This window comes from Diadema antillarum, unplaced genomic scaffold, assembly GCF_040938485.1.
Source record: "Diadema antillarum isolate AM-2024a unplaced genomic scaffold, OU_Dant_1.0 seq00001521_RagTag, whole genome shotgun sequence".
In the NCBI taxonomy this organism is placed as follows: Eukaryota; Metazoa; Echinodermata; class Echinoidea; order Diadematoida; family Diadematidae; genus Diadema; species Diadema antillarum.
Genome location: NW_027272253.1, coordinates 565060 through 586245, shown reverse-complemented (window position 1 = coordinate 586245; position 21186 = coordinate 565060). Strand labels below are relative to the sequence as shown.

The following is a 21186-nucleotide window of genomic DNA, read 5'->3' as shown; positions in this document are numbered from 1 at the left end:
CCCCCTTATCATAATCATTATCGTCATCACCATCGTAGTCCTCCTCCTCATCCTTTTTCCTCTTCCTCTTCTTCTTTTTCCTCCTCCTTCTCCTCCTCCTCCTCATCGTCGTCGTCATCATCATTATCATCATCATCATCATCGTTGTCTTCCTATTCATATTTACTATTAATAATTAGTGGAATTAATCATTCTTTCCTTTGGTACTATTCGATCATATGACACTCCTTCACAACATTAGTATTTCAGGTTCGGTTGTCTGATTACAAAAACTATAATAACACACCACCAAAACACACAAACCAACGATAAAATACCACACAAGCACGCAAGCATAGAAACAGGCAACTTTTGAAAGGTTGATGTTTACATACATCCAAAACTTTCGTTTGCAACGCTGTATTTTCTGCTTCGTAGTCACGAATTCTGTCTGCTTGTCGGTCCACCTGGAAAGAGAGAAGAAAGAATTGCTTATGTAGGTGAAGTCCAAGTCGTCGAAGCAAACTACTTTTAGTACAGATTTCAACACAAGTATATCTGACTAGCTGATGGTTTCAGCAGTAAGTCATGATTCGGCAAAAATTTTCAAGAAAAAAGTTCAGAATTTACTTTGTCATGGATGAACAGGTTAATTAAAAAATACAGGCATATATCTCGAAGGTATGTACTGTCGATACCCCCCCCCAACAATTTACTATTTAGCTATTTAGAGACAGAGACAGAGAGACAGAGAGACAGAGAGAGCAAGAGAGGGAGAGAGAAAGGGGGGGGGGATGGAGGAGGAAAGTGAAATAAAGGTGACAATGGTGGACTCCAATCAAAGTATCATTGGGTGCAGTTTATAAATCGAGTATACCAAATCGGTCAAAATACATGCACCGTTACGAATACTATACATCGTGACATAATGATTTATGAATAAAGATAGGTATACACGTATACGATAAGTATATCATTATGGAATATGTGTATTTTCTCTTCCACAGAACACCTATAATGTGCTTATTTTCCAATAACAAGGAGGACTGGTCGCCGAGACTTCGTGTGTGTGTGTGTGTGTGTGTGTGTGTGTGTGTGTGTGTGTGAAAGGGGGACACGCCCCCTCACCCCCCCCTTCCTTGCTCTCTAACTCTCTCTCTCTCTCTCTCTCTCTCTCTCTCTGTGGCTACTAACCTCTTTCCGAAGAAGAATATTCCTCGTTTCTATGGTAGTGAAGTTCTCTTGAAGTCGCTGAATACTGATGTAACGGCTGTGCCAAGCATCTAGCTCAATCTTAATTGACGCCGGAAGCTCACCCTCCAAACGATAATCCTAAAAACACAAAAGAACACCAAACAAACAAACAAATCAAAAACTAATTGATTCAGACGTTGTACCTACTCTCTTTGTCATCATGAATAATTTTTTATTCAACAAAATATCAAAGCCGGACATTATACGCATATCACGATATTTTCTTTTTGTTAGTTTATTGTTTTTTAAGTTGGCCCACAGATCTTCCGATTTGCACATTTGTGACTAATGCCAAACCGTGCTTTGTTAAGTACAGGAAGAGCAATAAACTCAACACTTTTTTGTTGAAATATGCTATTCATGTTCAGATGTGCATAGATCATGCGATAGAAAAAGCGCTTGAAAAAAGAGCATATCGTGTAAAATTGAAAGTAATCAGTTTACAGCTAATATCAAAGATAATGATCTTGTAAGTATACATGAGTGATATCCAATGATAATCATAATTAATCTGGAATAAGATTAGCATTTTAAAAAGGAAACGACTGCTGAGAGCAGGGGTCGGTGAGATCGAGTTACCCTCTCTATCTTGATGGGATTAAAGTCGGCCATCTCTAGCTCGTACTGCAGGTACACTCGTCTGTTCATGTCGGCCGTCGAGCTGAGCATCGTGTTGATGAAACGAAGGCAAATCGTCTGTAGGAAAAGTAATGAAATATGACCATAGACGGGTGGGTAAGCCCGATGAGCAGACTGGCGTTCTATGGTGATTTTGTTATCATTATCGTCAATAATAATAATAATAATAATAATAATAATAATAATAATAATGATAACAATAACAATAATGATAATTATAAAAATAATAATAATAATAACAACAACAATAATAATGATAACAATAATGATAATAATAATAATAAAATAATAATATAATTATAATCACTATTATTATTATTATTATTATTATTATTACTATTATTATTATTATTACTGTATTGTTGTTGTTTTTATAACATTGAATGTTTTACTGATACTTCGTGACCGCACCAATTGCATCTTTTAGATTTTTGGAATCATACCGTAAAATAAACTAGTCATGTACTTCGTCTCTGTTTTGATATGGGCGGAAAAATATCACTTACCATTGTTTGGATACACAATATCTGAAAATGATGATAGTGGCATCCTCAAAGCGAAAAATATAATTGTTGCGGTACACACACTTAGCAGAAAACATTGTTTTGTTTTGTTTTTTGTTTTTTTTTTACTTTATAAACGCTCTACTGTTCTCGCATTCCACTAGTTTGAGTACGCTTTGCTCTCGAATGGAAAAGTTCGAATTTAATGAAAGTGTTTTACTCTTTTGGTAAACTCCCTGCCCAGTTGACAATAGAGTGTATGAAAGAAAAAAGGACTCTGGTGGAAATGATGGCAAAAACCGAACTGTATAATCAATATCAAGGCAAAGTCAAAGAGCATCGAACTGAACTGTACTGAATTGTAATTTAAATGATATTGAACTTAATGTAGTGTAGATTTTAATCTAATCGAATTGAACAAGAAACAGTGAATCAAAATGGACTGAAATTAGAAATAAGCTGTATTGAAACTGGACCTATAAAAAACTGAATTCAAACTGGATTTGAACTGGGATAAGAAGTAAGTTTGAAATAAAAAGTGAACATGCTTACCACGAGTTCTATTCTTGATCGCTCCAGCATGATCATCTGGGAGATGGCAAAGAAGCGGACTTTCTCTTTGATCTTCACCCGGAACTTTGACAGACAGGTCAGGACCCGATTCAGTCCGTCTCTCGCTTCGCACACCGCGATCAGAATCTACCGAAAAAAAAAATATATATATACACTATCTCAAACGATTACAAATGGCGCAGTCCTCTGCTTCTGGAATGATTGAGGATATCATGCAAACCACACCCACTCCCTGAATGACACAAGCTCATAACGCTCTCAGCATTTCATAAGCACGGTAACCATGGTAACGTTGATTTAAAGTTGGAGGACAATTCATACGATTCTAACTCAAGGAGCGAGAGACATGCCAACCTACCATCCTGATAACTGCCCTATTTTACACGGGTGTTCAACTGCCAGCTGACTGCACTTGCCAATTCCTTTTCTTTCTTTTAATTCACACAGTGAAGGATTGGAATGCACTGTCAAGCAACGTTAAACAGATTCATAATTCTGACACGTTAATAATTTAAGATGCGCTCCAGCGTCACCTCCGCTGTGACTATAACTGTACATCACATCATAGCGCTGAGAAATTCTCTATTCAGAGTTTTTCAGCGTATGTCATCCCGATCCAGGTTCAGCATCGTCTATGTGTAGGGAGGACGAAAAGTCCAAGCACTCGGGCTAATAAGACAATTTACCATGAACAGTTTCTCTTTGACATAATCCAGAACAGGCACTCGTAATAACCATAATATATCTTAGTATGGGGTTCACCCTCTACTGTCGTCCGAAATAATAGCGTAAATAGGAAACAATCCATTAAAGGTAATCACATAATTAAGTCATTCGAAAATAACTACGATCAATTAAGACCAACATCTTATATCACAACTTTACAATGAAAGGAATGAGTAAGACAGCGTGACGCTGAAATATGATTTCTAAAAATTGGATAAAAAGCCATTAAAAAAAATCATTTTCTCTCTTTTTTTACCTTGGGCTGTATTTTGAGACACACGGCATGTAGTTGGCATGGTCAGTATAGAAAAAACTGCGTTCCATATACCAAGGTATATAGCGCTCTACAACACACACGTATACGGTATATGAGGGGGAGGGTAGCTACACTAGATCATGCATGACATAAGTTTATGATTACGATATTTTTCTTACCATGAAAGCGTAAAGACGTGCGGATAGAGACCTACTGATTATGCAGCCTGCGACGTTCTCCAACACGTCTGGTGATTCCATTATGAGACGAAGACCGGCCTAGCAACAGAGAAAAATAAGAAGAGAAAACGATGCCGTTGAGTTTCCACGCGGTTTACATTACACGATGATTATTGTTTGTTTGACTGAAATCCCATTGAATTTTGTCAGCTATACTCAAACAACGATTACGATTCTTTTTTTTCTTAAATGTCAAACTCACCTCATCCTCAGCAATCTTACGGAGACAATTCACTGCGTCTGACTCTTCCGCCTGTATGGATGACAAAATAAGAAATTATCAAATACATTATACATAAAAGCAAATGGACTGATATCACCAATCATGGACAATTGTTTTTTTTTTTTTACAGCTTTATCAGTCGCAATGTCTATGAAGTAATGTATTTAAAGCAGTAGGCCTATACTATCAAGAAGTTACACAACATATCTAGATAAAATTATTTGATTTTTGTCAACTTTGTCAGTTTTATAGCAGTCAAAGAAAGTAGCTGAATTAATGTCTGAAAAAAAAATACCTAAAAGATATGTATCCAATGTGAACTGGAATCATATTCATTATTATTCAAGACTATGCACAGCTGCCTGTTGAATTGTATTATATGTAATTGTATTATCTATTTTATGTAATACATGATGTAAAATTTATTTGTACCTAATTAATGTTGATAAGTGAATAAAATTTCTTGTGAATTATATCGAGAGGACGTTCGCACTACTCACCGTCGTTCTCTTGATGTTCTCCATGAGTTTCAACTGCTTCTTGTCGAGTGTCGGCGTCCTGCCCTGAGCGCTGATGGCCGAGTTATTTAGGCTCTGCTGGTTTCTATCCCTCTCAATCAGGTCCTGAGTTTGTTGAAGGAAGGCGCTAAGAAGCTCCACCCCTCCTGACTCGGCCGAGATGAAACTTTTGAGAAAGCTAAGAAGGGGAGGAAACGGGAAGGGGTATGATGTTTGGAATCGCAAATACCTCTCTTAACAACTGCTTAACTCCAAGTATATCGCTGTCTGCCCTGCTGTGAGTTATCACTCATAATAAATCGTTCTTAATCAATTACTTCTTAACGTGAAAATTTACCTCCAATGTATACATGTGAGTTCAATGAATGCAGCAAATCAAAATCACACATGGGTAAAGGTAAAAGGCATAATCTACCATTTTGCAGATGGAACAGAAACCCAGCACCAGTGCTTTAAAAGTTCTAAATTGTGAGTTATAGGGATAGAAACAACCACTGTAAAAGTGTGAATCCGTACCATCGATGTTAAGTGCAGTTGTATTGTTGAATACACAAAATGTGGATAATAGTTATAATAAAAATGTTTCCAGACTAAACCGAGTAACATTATATACCCTGCGTTCTGAAATAGGAACCAGAGCTCTTGTCATTATATCGCTCACAAAATGAGTTGAATTCTTTTTATATTTTATATTTTTCACATCAATGGCCAACCGTTACACTACTGATAGCTAGAGTTACTTTTATCTTTTCCTTCGCATCTGAGTGAAAGATGAAGCCAGATTGGATTAGGATGTACCAGGTTCGTAGTCAATGTTTTTAAAGTCATGTAAATAATATTTCTTTGTGGAAAAAATAAAAAAAGTTTAGAGTTAATGTGTAGGCCATGATTTATGTCACCGCCTTTTGATGATATTCATGTTGCTGCTAATAATAATACTGACGATGATGATGATGATGATGATGATAATAATAATAATAATGATAATGATAATAAAAAGTAATAGTGATAATAATAATAATAATAATGATAATAATAATGATGATGATAATAATGATAATAATAATAGTAATAATAATAATAATAATAATAATAATAATAATGATAAAGATAACATTACTTAATCAGATATAGAGAAATAATGACAGGGAAAACGTCTCACTCGTTCTTTGAGGAGTGGAGGTCTTCCTTGAGGTCGTCCATGACCTCCCTTATTGGATTTAGCGTCTTCACCGTCTTTTTCCATGAGGACTTCTTCAGGGAGGTGTCCATGTGGATCATGGGCTCGGTGTGGCCTCGCAGCTGGCCCACATAGTACCGAACGTCGTGTAGGCATGACTTGAGGGCGGGCTGCAAAATAAGCAGTCAGTGAAAGGAGACCAACTGAAGAGCTTCATGCATTGCAAAAGGAATTAACTCCGATCTTGACATTTTGAGATATTTGCGACTAAATCTGAAAAAAAAAACCCACCAATAATAATAAAAAAATGAAGACAGGAAAATAAAATTTTATGAGATATTTTCCATTCGAAACTTGAAGAATATCCCTTTGTAGGAAACAGGTGAGATTTTATTGGAAATTATTCATATTGCTGTCTGTTTTGATGGTGCGTCTACTTTAAACTGTGTAAGAATGGTGCTCAACCCGTTCTGTGAAATTCTATTTCCACACAGGACTACTGAGAGTAAATTTGTGAACTTGCTTTTCTTAGTCGAATTTAGATGTAGACCCACCCCCTCCAAAAAAGGGATAAGTGATTTGTAATGACTTCATCGTTTATTTCATGTTGGCCCTGGATATTTCATTCCCCTTATTTCAAACATCAGACATGTAAGAATGAAACGTGAATTTTTTATCCTTCTTAACAGATTTTATTAACACAAAGACGTTCCCAGCGAAAGTTTTGGTTGAGAAATGACACTTATAAAGAATTATAGGGAACATAAAAATAATTTCCTTGAGTCTCGAGAACAAGAGTCGGGCCCGGGGACAAAATGGACAACCTAATGACACCTGTACCCATGGAAGGGGTGAGAGAAGGGGTTTAGAGTCCCCATCGTATGGCATGAACACGACAAAACTTCTAGAGGTTTCACTTATCCAGGTTAGAGAGAGATGAAACACCTCATTTCTCTTAGCTGATTTTCAGAATTTATTGAATTTTGAATTTCACCACACGTCTCCATTGGGAATTATTTACGCGTGAGAGCCCTATAATGATGACAGCACACGACCATTGGCATAATATGCAAAATGGGGGGAGTGTTCCCTCTCAGCATATACCTGTACTGTAAAAAAAAAAAAAAGAAAAAAAAAGAAGAAAAAAAAAAACACACACACACACAAACAAAACAAAATAAAAACAACAACTACTACTACTACAAAAAAAGGAGAAAAAAACTATACTCTTAGCCAACAAATACAAAATGCAAGTTCTTGTATTATGACAATGAAGTTTGTCTCCGATGGCCAAACTTATGATCGATCAATGAAATACTAGTACAACGGAGATTTTTTTTTGTTTTAAAGAATATTTTATTCTTCATCAATGGAAACATAATATACAAATAAATTGATACAGAAATCTCCGGACCAATTTTATAGTCCTTTTCATCAATGGATGCAAAACTGATATCAAAACTTAACATTGATTTAACATGTTTTGATACACTCTGGTACATATTTGTCACAATCAATATACACAATCCATATATAAACATCTCTTCTTTTCTAATTTTACATTATTAATTCCTCAATCTCTTAACAATTTTTTTCTTTCATTACATAATAAATTCTATTAACTGAATCACTTACCCCAAAAATAATTTCTTTTCAGCTTTCATACAATCCAACCTAAAATATCAATATCCATTGATTGAAGTTTTTTGTTAAAAAAAACAAAACAAACCAACCCCCCTCGCCATCCCCCCCCCACTACTCAATACCCCCGTCCATTCTCCCTCTTACTACCCCACCCCATCCCCCCTCCCCCTTCCAAAACCCCCATCCCAACAAAACCTCAAAAGCAACTGAAAACCTGTGTGTCCTGACTTACATTATAACACTTAATACGAGTGCGTGGAAAAGGCATTTCCTGGTGGATGTACGGCAGACCATACTCTGTTAAATAAACGCAAAGCAAATTCTCAATTCTTTTTCCAGTTTTCCCACTTTTGTAAATGTATTGACAACGTATTACGTATAACTGCTAATTTTTCTTCTTCTAACCTATCCTGCTCTATAGACCTTTTAATGAAAAATTCCGTTGGGGGTGTCTTATTTTTCCTTCCTAAAAAAAGCAATTTCTTCACCAAAATTATAACATGGTTAAATAACTGAGCTTTTCCTTTATCTGGTAGCTCTATACCAAAAAAGATCTCTTCCCAGCTCAACTGTTGCAAATCAACATATTCAAAGAAAGTACTACATTTTCCCCAAACTTTCCTAGCAAAATCACATGTATAAAATATATGTTTATACGTCTCTTCCTCTTTATGACAAAAAGAACATAAATTATCATTTACGAACTTAAACTGAAATAATTGATAATTTGTATACACTATTCCATGCAATAATCTATATTGAAAATCCCTCAAAACAGAACTCAAAGTGCTACTTCTTATCCTACTAAATATACATTTTATATCTCTATTAGAAAAATCACAAAAATATAAATTTCTCATTTTTTCTATCACCGAAAAATCATCACTTACTTTCTTCACTAATTCAACATAAATGTCTTTAGAGGTAATCTTTTCCAGAGGAATTTCCTTCCCATTTCTTATAAAAGTCATTTCATCTACATTTGTATTCTTCTCTACCTCTGTGTTCTCTATATTCCTTTTCCAACCAACTGGAAGCGCTTCATATATCTTTTGAATACTCAAAATATTCAAATAATTAAATCCTTTATTATAAAAATATTCAACCGAAAATAATTTACCATTCCTATCCATTATATGTTCCAATCTAAAACATTTTTTCAAAAACAATTTTTCATCAAAACTGCATTTTCCCTCAATGCGAATCATTTTATTATTAAACAAAACTTCCTTCCTTATTTGATTATAATTAATCAATGGAGATGGCGCTAGTTAAGAATGGCGATTACGATTGAAATACTCGTACCATTCTGATCGATGTTGCTATATGGGGGGGGGGGGGGGGGAGGAAAAAAAAAGATCAGTGAACCCTTTTCTGGCAAGAAATCTGACACACACAATACAATATGTGAACTGCTAAAGATTAGAGAGCATGAAAAATTGGCAAATCTGTGTAATGCAGGTATTGAGCACCAGCTCTTTAGGTTTGATATTCGTTCTCGAAAAAAAAAAAAGTCTTAAGACTTGTCTTGTAACAAGTGTCGCACATTTTTGCTTGTCCTCCATGGTCAGCAAACAAGTTTTATCTTTGATGAGAGAAAAAAACCCGAAAACATATGAAATGTTGTGCACAATACCATACAGTGCGGTTTAACATCTAAATCACACAGGGTGGCCGATCTTACTTACTCTTTAAACTTTTACGATTTATTCATTACTTTGTTTCTGTGTATGATATTCCCAAAATCTTACATACGAGGCACGATGATAATTTTCATAACAGAATTCTTTTTACGATTGCTGCAATAAATAAAGCCTGTGTACTTCAAATCAAGCATAAGTATCTTCAAAAGGTACACAGCGAACATAATACGCAGTTAATCGCTGCTGACAAAATGAACTGCTAACCTGATAGTAAGGCAAATTGGAAACTCTGTGTGATGCAAGTGTTGAGCAGCTTTTCATTAGATTCGATTTTGTGTGTGTGTGTGTGTGTCCTGAAAAAATGTTTCTTTAGACCTTTTTTTTTTTTCCCGCGTGTAATGTCAAGAGCAACTTGCACAAATTGTTGCATGTCTTCCTCTGTAGATACGTTCTGTGTGGGTTCGAAAGCTGCTGAATACCTACACTACACAGGTTGGCCAATTTTTCTTTCTCTCTTTGCTTTTGTTTTAAAGATTTGGCATATAATTGCATGAAAATGAAGAAGATAAAATGAAAATTGAATGAAATATGACTAATGTATTAATCACACTACATATTATATGAAAATTTTGCTTATTTTAAGTATACTAACAAGTCCGACGAGCAAACTTATAATCGATCATTTGCGATCGATGATTTGAGATAGATATATTTTTTATGTCGTGGTTAATACGGATACTATTTTTTTTTGGATCTGCCATGATATAACCTAAAAGTAAAATGAAATGAGTGAAAAATAGAGAAATAAATAGATTAATACTACAATATTCTTTTCGAATAAAAAAAATGAGTATGCGTACTTCGTAATGTGTAAATCACATTATTATAATCAATTATTTGACACAGACGCTGAAACCTATGATCGATCAATAGAATGAAACGTAGAAGGCCTACACAGGGACTGGCAGTTTTATTAGGGATAGTGCAAACAAATAAAGCTCCCGGAGCCCGCTTGATTGATCTAACGATTGGAAAACCATCCTGATATTATTTTATTTCATTGCTGTACAAGAAAGCGAAAAAAGATCAAAGAAAAGCTTAAAGGGACTGTATAATTCTGGTTGAGGTGAGGATCTAGGAGTTATCTTCTAACGTCTTGCGAGATATTTAGAAACCACTATGAAATGTAAAAGAGCATTCATTTCTAGAGGGAATCAAATGTTTACTTGATGAAAAAAAAAAATCAGTTTTGAAATGTCTGAGATGTCTAAAGGCAAGGAAAACAAACAGATCCGAATAAAAGTCGTGGCCTGTCAATATCATAAGGATCTCTTTTTTTTTTTGATATCTCAGCTATTTCAAGGCCAATTTTCATCAAATAAACATTTAATCCTTCTTGAAATTACATGCTCTTTTTTTTTATTTCATAAGGTTTGTCACTATCTCACCAAGAAATGTGTTACACCTGAATCCTCACCTCAACCAGTTCTGTACAATTCCTTAAAGTGAGAATTCTGCACAAACAATGAGGTCTGTATGATAAAGATACAGAGTGAATTCTGTCAGCGTTCAAATATTTGAGAAAAGTGAGAATAAGCAAATTTTGTGCACAAAAGGGGAAAATGGAGAGCGGCCAACATCTACATCACACAGGGTTGGCAATTTTTCTTACTCTCTAAACTTTTACAATTCATTAATTTATGTGTCAGGGTGGTTTTTTTTTTTTTTTGAATTCTTTATTGATTGATTTCTGTGATTTCTCTGTTTTTTTAATGTAAGAAACAATTAACATAATACTAGTACATCTTATCAGAACAGAATTTATATGCGAGATGGCTGTAATTCAAACAAAAATAAAATGCAATAAATCAGTCTGTTAAAATCACATTTGTTTGTTCTTTTTACAGCGCAAAAAAAAGAAAGCATTTATGGAATGGTCCCCGATATTAGACTCTTTATTCTCCTTCAATGGAATGATTGTGCACTGTGATATTCTTTTCGTATTTATTCATATGTATGTAAACTCATCAACTTGCTCGCAATACCCAAATTGCCAACTAATACACAGTGTGTGTACGGGGGGGGGGGGGGGGGAGGAGGGGGGATGACGACAGAGAGCTGCGCAATGTTACATCTTTGGTGCACTGGCCCGTAAATGTCCTGGCGGACAGGTACACACACAGAACTTTTTTTCCAATCATCTGTTCACAAGAGGACCGCGACAACCAATCGCGATCCAATCAAAAAAGTGAATGTTTTTGTAGTCCCACATACATTTGGACCTAGTCCATTCGTACGTGTGTAACGCAAGAAGTTGTTTACACGTTTATATAAATATATTTATATTTAATATCGTGGTTATAAAAGACACTTTATGGATTCTGTGTATTTTGTATTATTTTAGTAAACATCACCGGAAAATATAAGACGATAAATTTTTAAGTAAAAATCTGAATAAAAAAAATCAAAATATGTAAAGCACCATTCATTTTATAATTCATTTAGATATATATATATAATCTTCATAACATGACATTTGACTCCGCCGCTGAACCCATGATCGATCAATAAAATGGAACGTAGATGGCGCCAGAGAGTAAAGTCGCACAGAAGGCTCTGAAGTCGCGGATTTACCCGATTGTTGTACTTGGAACGAGTACTCGTACTCATGAGTATTAGTACTCAGTACTAGTACTTAACCCCTTCTGAGATGCCCGTTTCATAAAGATTGATTGGTCTTATGACTGCAATTCCAACCTGAAACACATGTTGCTGTGCATGAATATACATGTAGACAAAAAAAGTCAATGAAACATCAAGCGAAAAATCTAGAAAGACATAATCTAAAAAGACACAATAAAAGGTACAAACAGCTTAAGCTTAAAGAGAAGGAAGATTATTGGCTACTCTGCGATGCAGCTGTTCAGCAGCCCTCAAATACATTTTATTTTACTTCTTTATTTGCACACAAGAATTGAATATTAAATTTTTTGCCTGTCCTGTGTGTATGCGTGTGTGTGTGTGTGTGTGTGTGTGTGTGTGTGTGTGTGTTGTGTTGTGTTGTGTATGGGGGAGCTGGTATACGTGTACTTGTCTGCATTTATTATGTTGTATAATTTATACATATGTTATATATGGTATACAGTATACATGTATATTACAGTGTACACTATACTACAATGTAACTCTACCTGGTGTTTGTTACAGATGATTGTGGAGTATCAGGTTCGCGAATGCCAGTCGCATTGCTGTCAATGTTACGAATTCCTTATGAAATTAATGTTAGCCTTTTTCCCTTTACTGTGCATGAATTCAGACTAGCAGTGCCCAGGGCAGTCCATAATACTTATTGATGAGGAAGATGTCGATTACAATTCTTCCTTTATCGTCGTTTATAATGGGCCACAGTGCTCGTTGTGGTCCACTCCAAAATATCTTTATCGTCCGAAGGACACTATGGATTTGGCCTCGGTTTACCCTAAAGTAATCCCGAGTGAAGTATGTTCCCCATTATATAATTGCATTTTATAAGCTACATGAATAAATTTAATGTCGTGGTTATTAAGATTAATTCAAAAATATTTTATTTGAATTCACGTAAAGAACAAGAAATCAAAATTTATTACAGATGTAATAATTTTGATTCCACGCACAAATTCATGATCGATCAATTAAAACAACGTAGGTGGCGCTAGACAGGAAAGTCGCATATTTTCAGTGCAGTCGAAAAACAAGAATCGATACCTCATCATTGATGATCCTCCACTTCTCCTCAATGGACAGGCCTTCCATCCTCAGCATTTGGTCCGGTCCGCCTTGCATATTACTCTGTATTAACAGAGAGGAACAATTACAGAGGAGAAATGTCATGCTAGCTTTCCGACATAAGCAATATACTCTACCCCTGGAGGCCCAAGGCTGTGAATATCGTGTTTTTTTCCCTCTCTCTTTCTTTCTCTCTCTCTCTCTCTCCCTCAGTCTTCTTTTCTCTCCTTTTGTTCTGTGCATTTATTCCGACTCATCTACAATCGTATTTTCCCGCACAAATGTAAAAATAATATCAATCTTTATGACTATCTGTGCGGCAACTTCTTGTAACATACACAATGTCAAGCATTCTATGCGTCCTTCTACATGTATGCGTTTTATCTGGGTAATTATGTCTCTATCGATCTTTATACCCTCTGTGTTCACACTGGCCGCTGGTTTGTTGCACTGATGCTGTCAAACTCACAGTCATACACGAGTAATTCATGTATAAAGCGGGGTTCCCACTATCGTGCGATCCATTGCGAACGCCACGATTGGACATTCGTAACTGATCGTGGAAAATTTGTTCAACTCGTCTGAAATTTCACGTTTGGATACGAGGTTATGCGAGTCAATACGTGTTGGTTCGCTGGGATGCGATGTGGTCACGATTGGTCTATTTCAAGCAATACGATCTGTCACGATGTGGTCTCCGATTCAAATATGACCCGATAGGATTGTTCCGATTGAGTCTACGATTGGTTTCGATCTAACACGATCATTACGATCGAGATCCCCGATCTGGTGCGTGCAGCTGTGTTCTGATACGTTCCAGTACGAATAACGCGAAGCAATGCGGGCTGTTGAGATAAGATACGATATCTTTCACGATCGGGATCAAAAGCGACTCGATTTAAGGCGCGATTGGACCCGAATGGGAATATTATAGTCCGACTGACAATGTCTTTCATTATTTCTCTAACTTCTGAAGAGTGATTAGGCCTATTTGTGCACAACCATTGATGATGGCAAGGGTTGACTGAGGATGACGACAACGTGACCTTTGCAATATTGCGAATGACGATTACGTTATCATCAGAGAGAAAGCAGCGCCTAGGCCAGCCACAACGTCAGAAATTCCCTTTTCTAATTCAACCTAAAGATTATTGAATCGACATGCTCGGCCTCAGCACCCCCCCCCCCCCCCTCCCCTCAAAAAAAAAAAAAACTAAACAACAACAACAACAAACAAATTGCATACGCAAGATCAAATCATTGCCCCCTCCCCCCTCAAAAAAAGAAGAAGATAAAGACAAATGTTTTTGACTTCCTTTGAAACACATGAAGAAAATATGATGAAATGGAAGCTTAAAAAGAGGATTTGATCTTTTTGAATGCTGACATTATTATGTGTTATAGGCTCAGTATAAGAAAGTTGACCGAACTTAGTATTGTTTATGTGTTTGATTTCATATTCGCATAGTACGTATATATGCCTTTTTATTTTAAAATGTCGTTATCTCATGGGGTATTGAAAGTTTGGTGGGTTTAGCTTGATAAATAGTTTTTTTTTCACCAGTGTTTAACAAAACCGATATGCACACAACAGAAAAGTAACTCCCCTAATGTCACTTTTTAACACAAAATAAGTTTGAAGCAAAATTATTTCGCAGGGGTATTGTTACACGTCTTATCAACTAACCTCTATGTGAAAAATGACAGTGATCTTTATAGTCATGTATGAGTGACAATGGTCACTTTTCAAAAGTCACAAAAGTTTTCGTGGGGTATGAGAAACATTCTGCTTCCGATGAATGTTTCAATGGTGTTATTTTAGGATTCATTGTGCCAGCCCTCCCCTATTCAATATCAAAAGTACAGTTTTGCAGGTTTTGCTCCATCTTTAAAGTGTACATGCTTACTCAATGAAGACACAACTACTCTTTCTTATGCTCACTTGACATGGGCTGCTAGATCTTGGCTGCATCATCTGACAACAATCCTTAACTAAATGGATTTTGCAGTTTAATAAGAGTAGACACAGCTATTTTCCTCTAAAAACCAAACCACAAAAAACAAAACATGAAAATTGTTACAATAGATGTGAAGGGGTCAAATGATGGATGATGAAACAACAACAACGATTGATAATTATATACACAAGAAACAATACTTTACCCCCCCCCCCAAAAAAAAAAAAAAAACCAACCAACCAAACAAACAAACAAACAAACAAACAAACAAACAAACAACCCAACAACAACAATTACTGTAGTATAGTTCTAAAAAATAATCAAATTTGCCTTTGATGTGTGCTCACTCATGCACGATTCAGGAAATCATTCTCATTTTTATACTGACCTTAGTCAATACGTGCAGACATACCACAGTAATTTTAGTTCTGCTATTTATTTTTTTTTGTTAAAAAATTACCCCAAATTGATTACGGGGAACTCCGTTTTTGTGCGTCTGTGTTATGGTAAAACAATGTATAGTGATAATAATGATATGTATAAAAATATCTAATACAAAATATGTACGATCTTGGAGCAAAATAAGGGCAAATATAGAAAAAAGAAGAAGAAATATATGTATATAAGTAGGAGGGAAGTGAAGAAGTCGATCCCGATCAACACGATTAAGAAGTACGATTAGATGAGATTTGCTGCGTTTTGATACGATCCAAGACAACCTGATGCGATGATCACGATCAACAATTAATCGTGTTAATCGTAGAAAAGTTTTGAACCGTCCAAAATTTTTCTACGATTAATGCGATTGCCACGACTGACGTCAAGATCTGATAAGATTTGATAAGATCACCACGATTCCCTCACGATTAAGACCACGATTTCAATCGTGGCGCCAATCGTGATAGTGGGAACCCCGCTTAATGATTTTTCTTTTTTTTTAATGGGACATCAAATTTCCTATGATGATTTTATGTGGCTCGCAATTAAACGTAAGAAACTGTTGACGAGAGAGACTCAATGAATTCAAGTGATTGTAAACAATGAGATTAGATGAGAAAGATTTAAAAAAAAAAATGATCAATTTGGTGACATCCTCGGGGGAAAAAGAAACTGTTGGCGAGAGAGACTCAATTAGTGGTAGGGTAAGCAGTGCATTTTCCAAGGAGGTACTAGTTGCCTAGTACCTCCTTGGTATTTCTCACACGCATTTATACACATGCATGCACACACAGACATACAAAAACACACGCAGACGCACACACTCAAATTAACACATACACACACACACACACACACACGCACACACACACACACACACAATCCTAGACACGTATAGTGTGTATAATGAATCATACAGACGGCACATGGTTACACAAATAGCGCTTAGAACAAAACAAGGCAAAACAACAACAAAAAAACCTTTTCGTTCGACGCCAAATATTTGCATAATTTATGCAGAGTTCTTCCAAAGTAGCATTTGAGTCACCTAGTGTGTCTGGTTCAATAATGACTGTGAAGCAAGTAGTGAAAAGTCATTTTACTGTTTTCAAACGGCATTTTATGTTACAAACACGATAAGGTCAGCAAGATCGATGAATTAACTAGAAAAGGATATGTTTAAATGTATGATTGCTCCACAATGTCCACTTGAGAGATACAACACAATACGTTGAGAGCAGATCAGACAAAATGGGGACAACAATTTTTTTTTTTGACAAACCTTATAGCTTGGACAGATAATCATCATGTCGAGAGGTTCGACACAAAATGTCACACTTAGTCCATGGGCCAAGACCCGAAAAATGGGTTGTTGGTACCATCTGAGGTGGCACAACCTTTTTGGTGTCATTTTGTTTGTCGGGCATAGATATGCTTATCAAGCTATGATAGCATTTCCAAATGAGTAGCTTAGTCATAATAAATGAATTTTTAACCAATTTGGTCTCGTATTTATATACCTATACTTCTGAATCGAAACTAAACCGCTATACAAAGAAGAGCACTGCCTTCTGTATGTCCACAGGTATTCTGTTGTAAACGCGGTGCGCTAAGTCTTTATTCAAGGCAGCGAAGGGAATATCCAAAGGGTTATGATGTCCACAGCTGTCACGCGGTGCGCTTAGTTCTTTATCTAGACCAATGTACCGTTATCATATCTAAAGTTCCTCATAAAAGGGATTATCTATACTGTTTTTATTCCACCCTATCAACAAATACATCAGTTTTAAACAAAAATCACTCTGTTCATTTACAATGTTATTTATTATAATGTATTGTAGTGTACCGGTACCTTGTTTTTGCATTATCTTTCATTATTGGAGGGAAATAAAGCGACATTGGCGTGGTATCAGCGTTTTCACCGTAGCGTTTTCGCCGGAAAATGATAAATAATTGAAAGATACGGTAAAATTCACGAGGAATTGCTTTTGTTGTTGTTGTTGTTTTTAGATAAAAGGATATGCACTGTATCATACGCTTTGGACATTCCCTTCGCCGTCTAGAATAAAGACTAAGCGCTGTGGACATCATAACCTTTGGATATTCCCTTCGCTGCCTTGAATAAAGACTAAGCGCACCGCGTTTACAACAGGGGGGCATTTCATGAAGCATTTTTGTCCGACAACTTGTCGGACAAATTTGCTCTCAGCCAATCAGGTGCAAGGATTTCCGTAGCTTTTAACATTTTGTCAGACGAAATATCTCACAAAACGCTTCATGAAATGCCCCCCAGAACACCTGTGAACATACCATAGAGCTGCATTTTACAGCTCTATGGAACATACAGAAGACAGTGCTCTTCTTTGTATGGCGGTTAGTTTCGATTCAGAAGTATAGGGATATAACAACGAGACCAAATTGGTTAAAAATTCATTTACTATGACTAAGCTACTCATTTGGAAATGCTATCATAGCTTGATAAGCATATCTATGCCCGACAAACAAAATGACACCAAAAAGGTTTTGCCACCTCAGATGGTACCAATATCTGGCCTGGCCCATGGACTAACTGAAACGTTTGCCATGTACGTATTCACAATTCACCTCATTCTGGTACAGGTTGAATGTACATTGTACGTGTACACATATACACGTGCCTGTTACTGCTTTCATTGATCAGTAAAATAATTACAGAGTGCATGCGTGTCAATAGATCACAGCTTGTCCTTAGCCCTTGTAATCGGTTTATCGGTTTTTACGTTTATCCAATTACGTAAGATGGATAAACAGTATCATAGGAAGATGCAATACATGTATTTGCTGCTGCATACATGACAGTATTCACGCACTGATGTCATGTACAAATGGGCTGTATCCATTCGTTTAGAATGTTTCATTTCGATAATCAAGGTGCAAGGGTTTAAAATAGCTACTACAATCTACAGTAGCAGCACCTATTGATGACACACACGGAGACCTGCCTGTGCGCCGTGTTAATCAGTGTGAATCGAGAGTCAGCAAGGTTTCCAATAATATTATCGAGCAGCGTCAAACGTACGACAAAATACCATGGCCCTGACCTTAAATTTGTATCAGACCGGGGGGGGGGGGGGGGGGGGGGGATAAGGAGAAAAATCCTCTAATTAATTTTTACCGAGCCGGATTATATACAACGTAGATAGTAGCTTGTGAGGGTGGAAAAAGAGTGACGTACATATGTATTTGTGAATACTGTTGCGTGGTTATACACACAAGTGTATTATCTCCCACATAATAATTACACAATCCATGGTACTTGTACACTGTGTACTAGTATGCGATCATCTTTGTGACCTGCTGCACAAAGTACATTTATCCTTCTTTTTTTTTGTACGAAATTTCAATATGTAAATGAACCTGTCGAGGATGCGAAACGTGTTTTACATAACTCACGATTTTAATTTATGTTGTTATGAAACAAAAACATTGATTAACGGTTGATGAGTGCGGATACATGTAAAGTGCTATGCGGAGAAAATGAAAGTGAGATTTGGCCATAAAGTGTAGTAATAAACAAATAGTGAAAAACGACAGCAGGATAGATGTTATAAAAAAAAGAAAGCGTATAGTACTACTAAAATATCAATGATACAAACGAAGACCTGAATATAAAAGCGATCCAAGTCCAATTTTTGGCCAAATTCAGTTTGACATGGGAAATTGTAGCTTATGCATGGACTCATCTTGTGTATAAATGATAAATCCTAATTACCCCCGAAAGTGCCTGAAATGAATGAGTTAAATATCAATGCAAGAATGAAGGACTTGGGTCATTCTTACATCCATATAATAGCGCCCTCTCTCATCTTTCTCTCATCTCTATAGCAGAATATCATGTATATGAATCAAAGAACGACCCAAGTCCACCACACAAAATGGCCTCTCCACAATTAATGTAAATGTTAATTGTAATAATGATATATGTTCTAATCTGTACATACAATGTTGCCTTCCCATCACAGTTAAATAGAATATTATTGGACAAATAAAAAAGATATGAAGTTTTTCTTAGCTTACTCGAAATGGTCTTCCATGGACTTGGGTCGTTCTTATATTCATATACTCAAACACTAACAACAATAACTATTTTTTTACTTTGAAATGCATTCTACACTTACATTGTGGTATTTGGAGCAATTCACAACGTAAACTTGATAACTGCATCTGCTCGAATCAAATCAGTACAACTGCTATCATTGTTAGGACCACTCTTTCAATTGCACATGACCTTAAAAATGTATCTCTTAATGGTCATCATTATGAATTACCATTATCACATTAATTTGAATGTAAGATAGGATTCGTAAACAATTGATCATCAAACAATAACCTACAGTCATGTAGTCATAAAATGGAAGTGATCATAGCAATCGATAAGTATCCAAAATCCAGGAAACGCGTGACAAGCGAACAGCACTACAGTTGTACTTTGTTATCAAATCATATAATCTTGTGCGTTGATGAATATGGAAAGCAGCGAAAAGACGCCTAAGATGTGTTAATCTTGTGATGGGTTTGCATGCAGAAAACGACCTTTAAATGCTTGTACCAAATGTACGATGTTCTCGTCTGCAGTAAGAGAATGACTATAGTAGCGTTGGCGTATAAAGAAAATACATGTACAGTGTACCTGCATGGCAAACCCATAATATCCAAATGATAACGCAGTCGCATAATGTAAACAGGTGTATCATAAAAAACACGCATTAGTCAAATACTGTTTCTACAGACATGTACAGTGTAATAAAACCCCATTGTGTACATGATAATACATATACAAAGGTACGTTCTATATTGATCATTTAAACTGTTGTGGGCAGTACACTTGTATTCAAAACATCTTAAGGTCCGTGCTGCACCACTATTACTGTTACTTTGTTATTGTAAAACTTATTTTTCGTTAGATTTTGTCAAATAAGAATTGATGTGGTCACTGCCATTTTATACAAAAGTTGTTTCTTGGCTTGCACTACATGTATGCTCTCGATCGTCCGCTATATCCCAGAGGGGTGATTGAGTTAAAACTAACTACGACTGAAATATTGTACATTGTAGGATGAGTATAATGTTCTTATCAGAACCCCCGGCTCCCTATTAAAAAAAAAAATAAATAAATGATAATAATAATGATACCAAAACTAGCATCATCACTCATAAGCGCTGACTAAAGTCACACTCTTACGGAGCAAACAATATGCCCTTGCGTATCATTGATACGCACCATGGATTAATCAAGTTCTAATACATGTACAGGTGTATACATTATTTGAGCATCTATAAATAGCACAGTTTGGCGGCGTACAAATTGTATAGTCTTTGTTGCCACATAACGCTATACAGTATACATGTATAATACAGTGTACACTATACGACAAGTACATTGTAACTCCATGACTGTGTTTGTGTATCACAATGTAGCAGACATTGTTACAGATGAATGGGGAATATCAGGTTCGCGAATGCCAGTCGCATTGCTGTCAATGTTATGAATTCCTCATTAAATTAATGTTAACCTACACGTACAATGTTAAAATGTTGTTCCATTCCATTATCATGAACACCCCCCCCCCCCCCCCCAACTGGCTCAAGAGAAAAATGAAGTGAGAGAA

At 36.1% G+C, this 21186-nt stretch overlaps 1 protein-coding gene across 7 annotated transcripts in view; it reads right to left on the bottom strand.

Annotated features, from left to right (window-relative positions):
* The window catches only part of LOC139710325 (formin-like protein 3), a 68105-nt gene that overhangs the window by 13928 nt on the left and 32991 nt on the right, over positions 1-21186 (bottom strand). For all 7 annotated transcript variants that reach the window (XM_071622244.1, XM_071622248.1, XM_071622245.1 and 4 more), the window contains 9 exons: positions 13122-13205; positions 6073-6260; positions 4893-5088; positions 4372-4422; positions 4110-4208; positions 2928-3074; positions 1813-1929; positions 1174-1311; positions 375-446 (listed from right to left, as the gene is read on the bottom strand). In XM_071622244.1, coding sequence (XP_071478345.1) covers positions 375-446; positions 1174-1311; positions 1813-1929; positions 2928-3074; positions 4110-4208; positions 4372-4422; positions 4893-5088; positions 6073-6260; positions 13122-13205 — 1092 coding nt within the window. The remainder of the gene's footprint in view (positions 1-374; positions 447-1173; positions 1312-1812; positions 1930-2927; positions 3075-4109; positions 4209-4371; positions 4423-4892; positions 5089-6072; positions 6261-13121; positions 13206-21186) is intronic.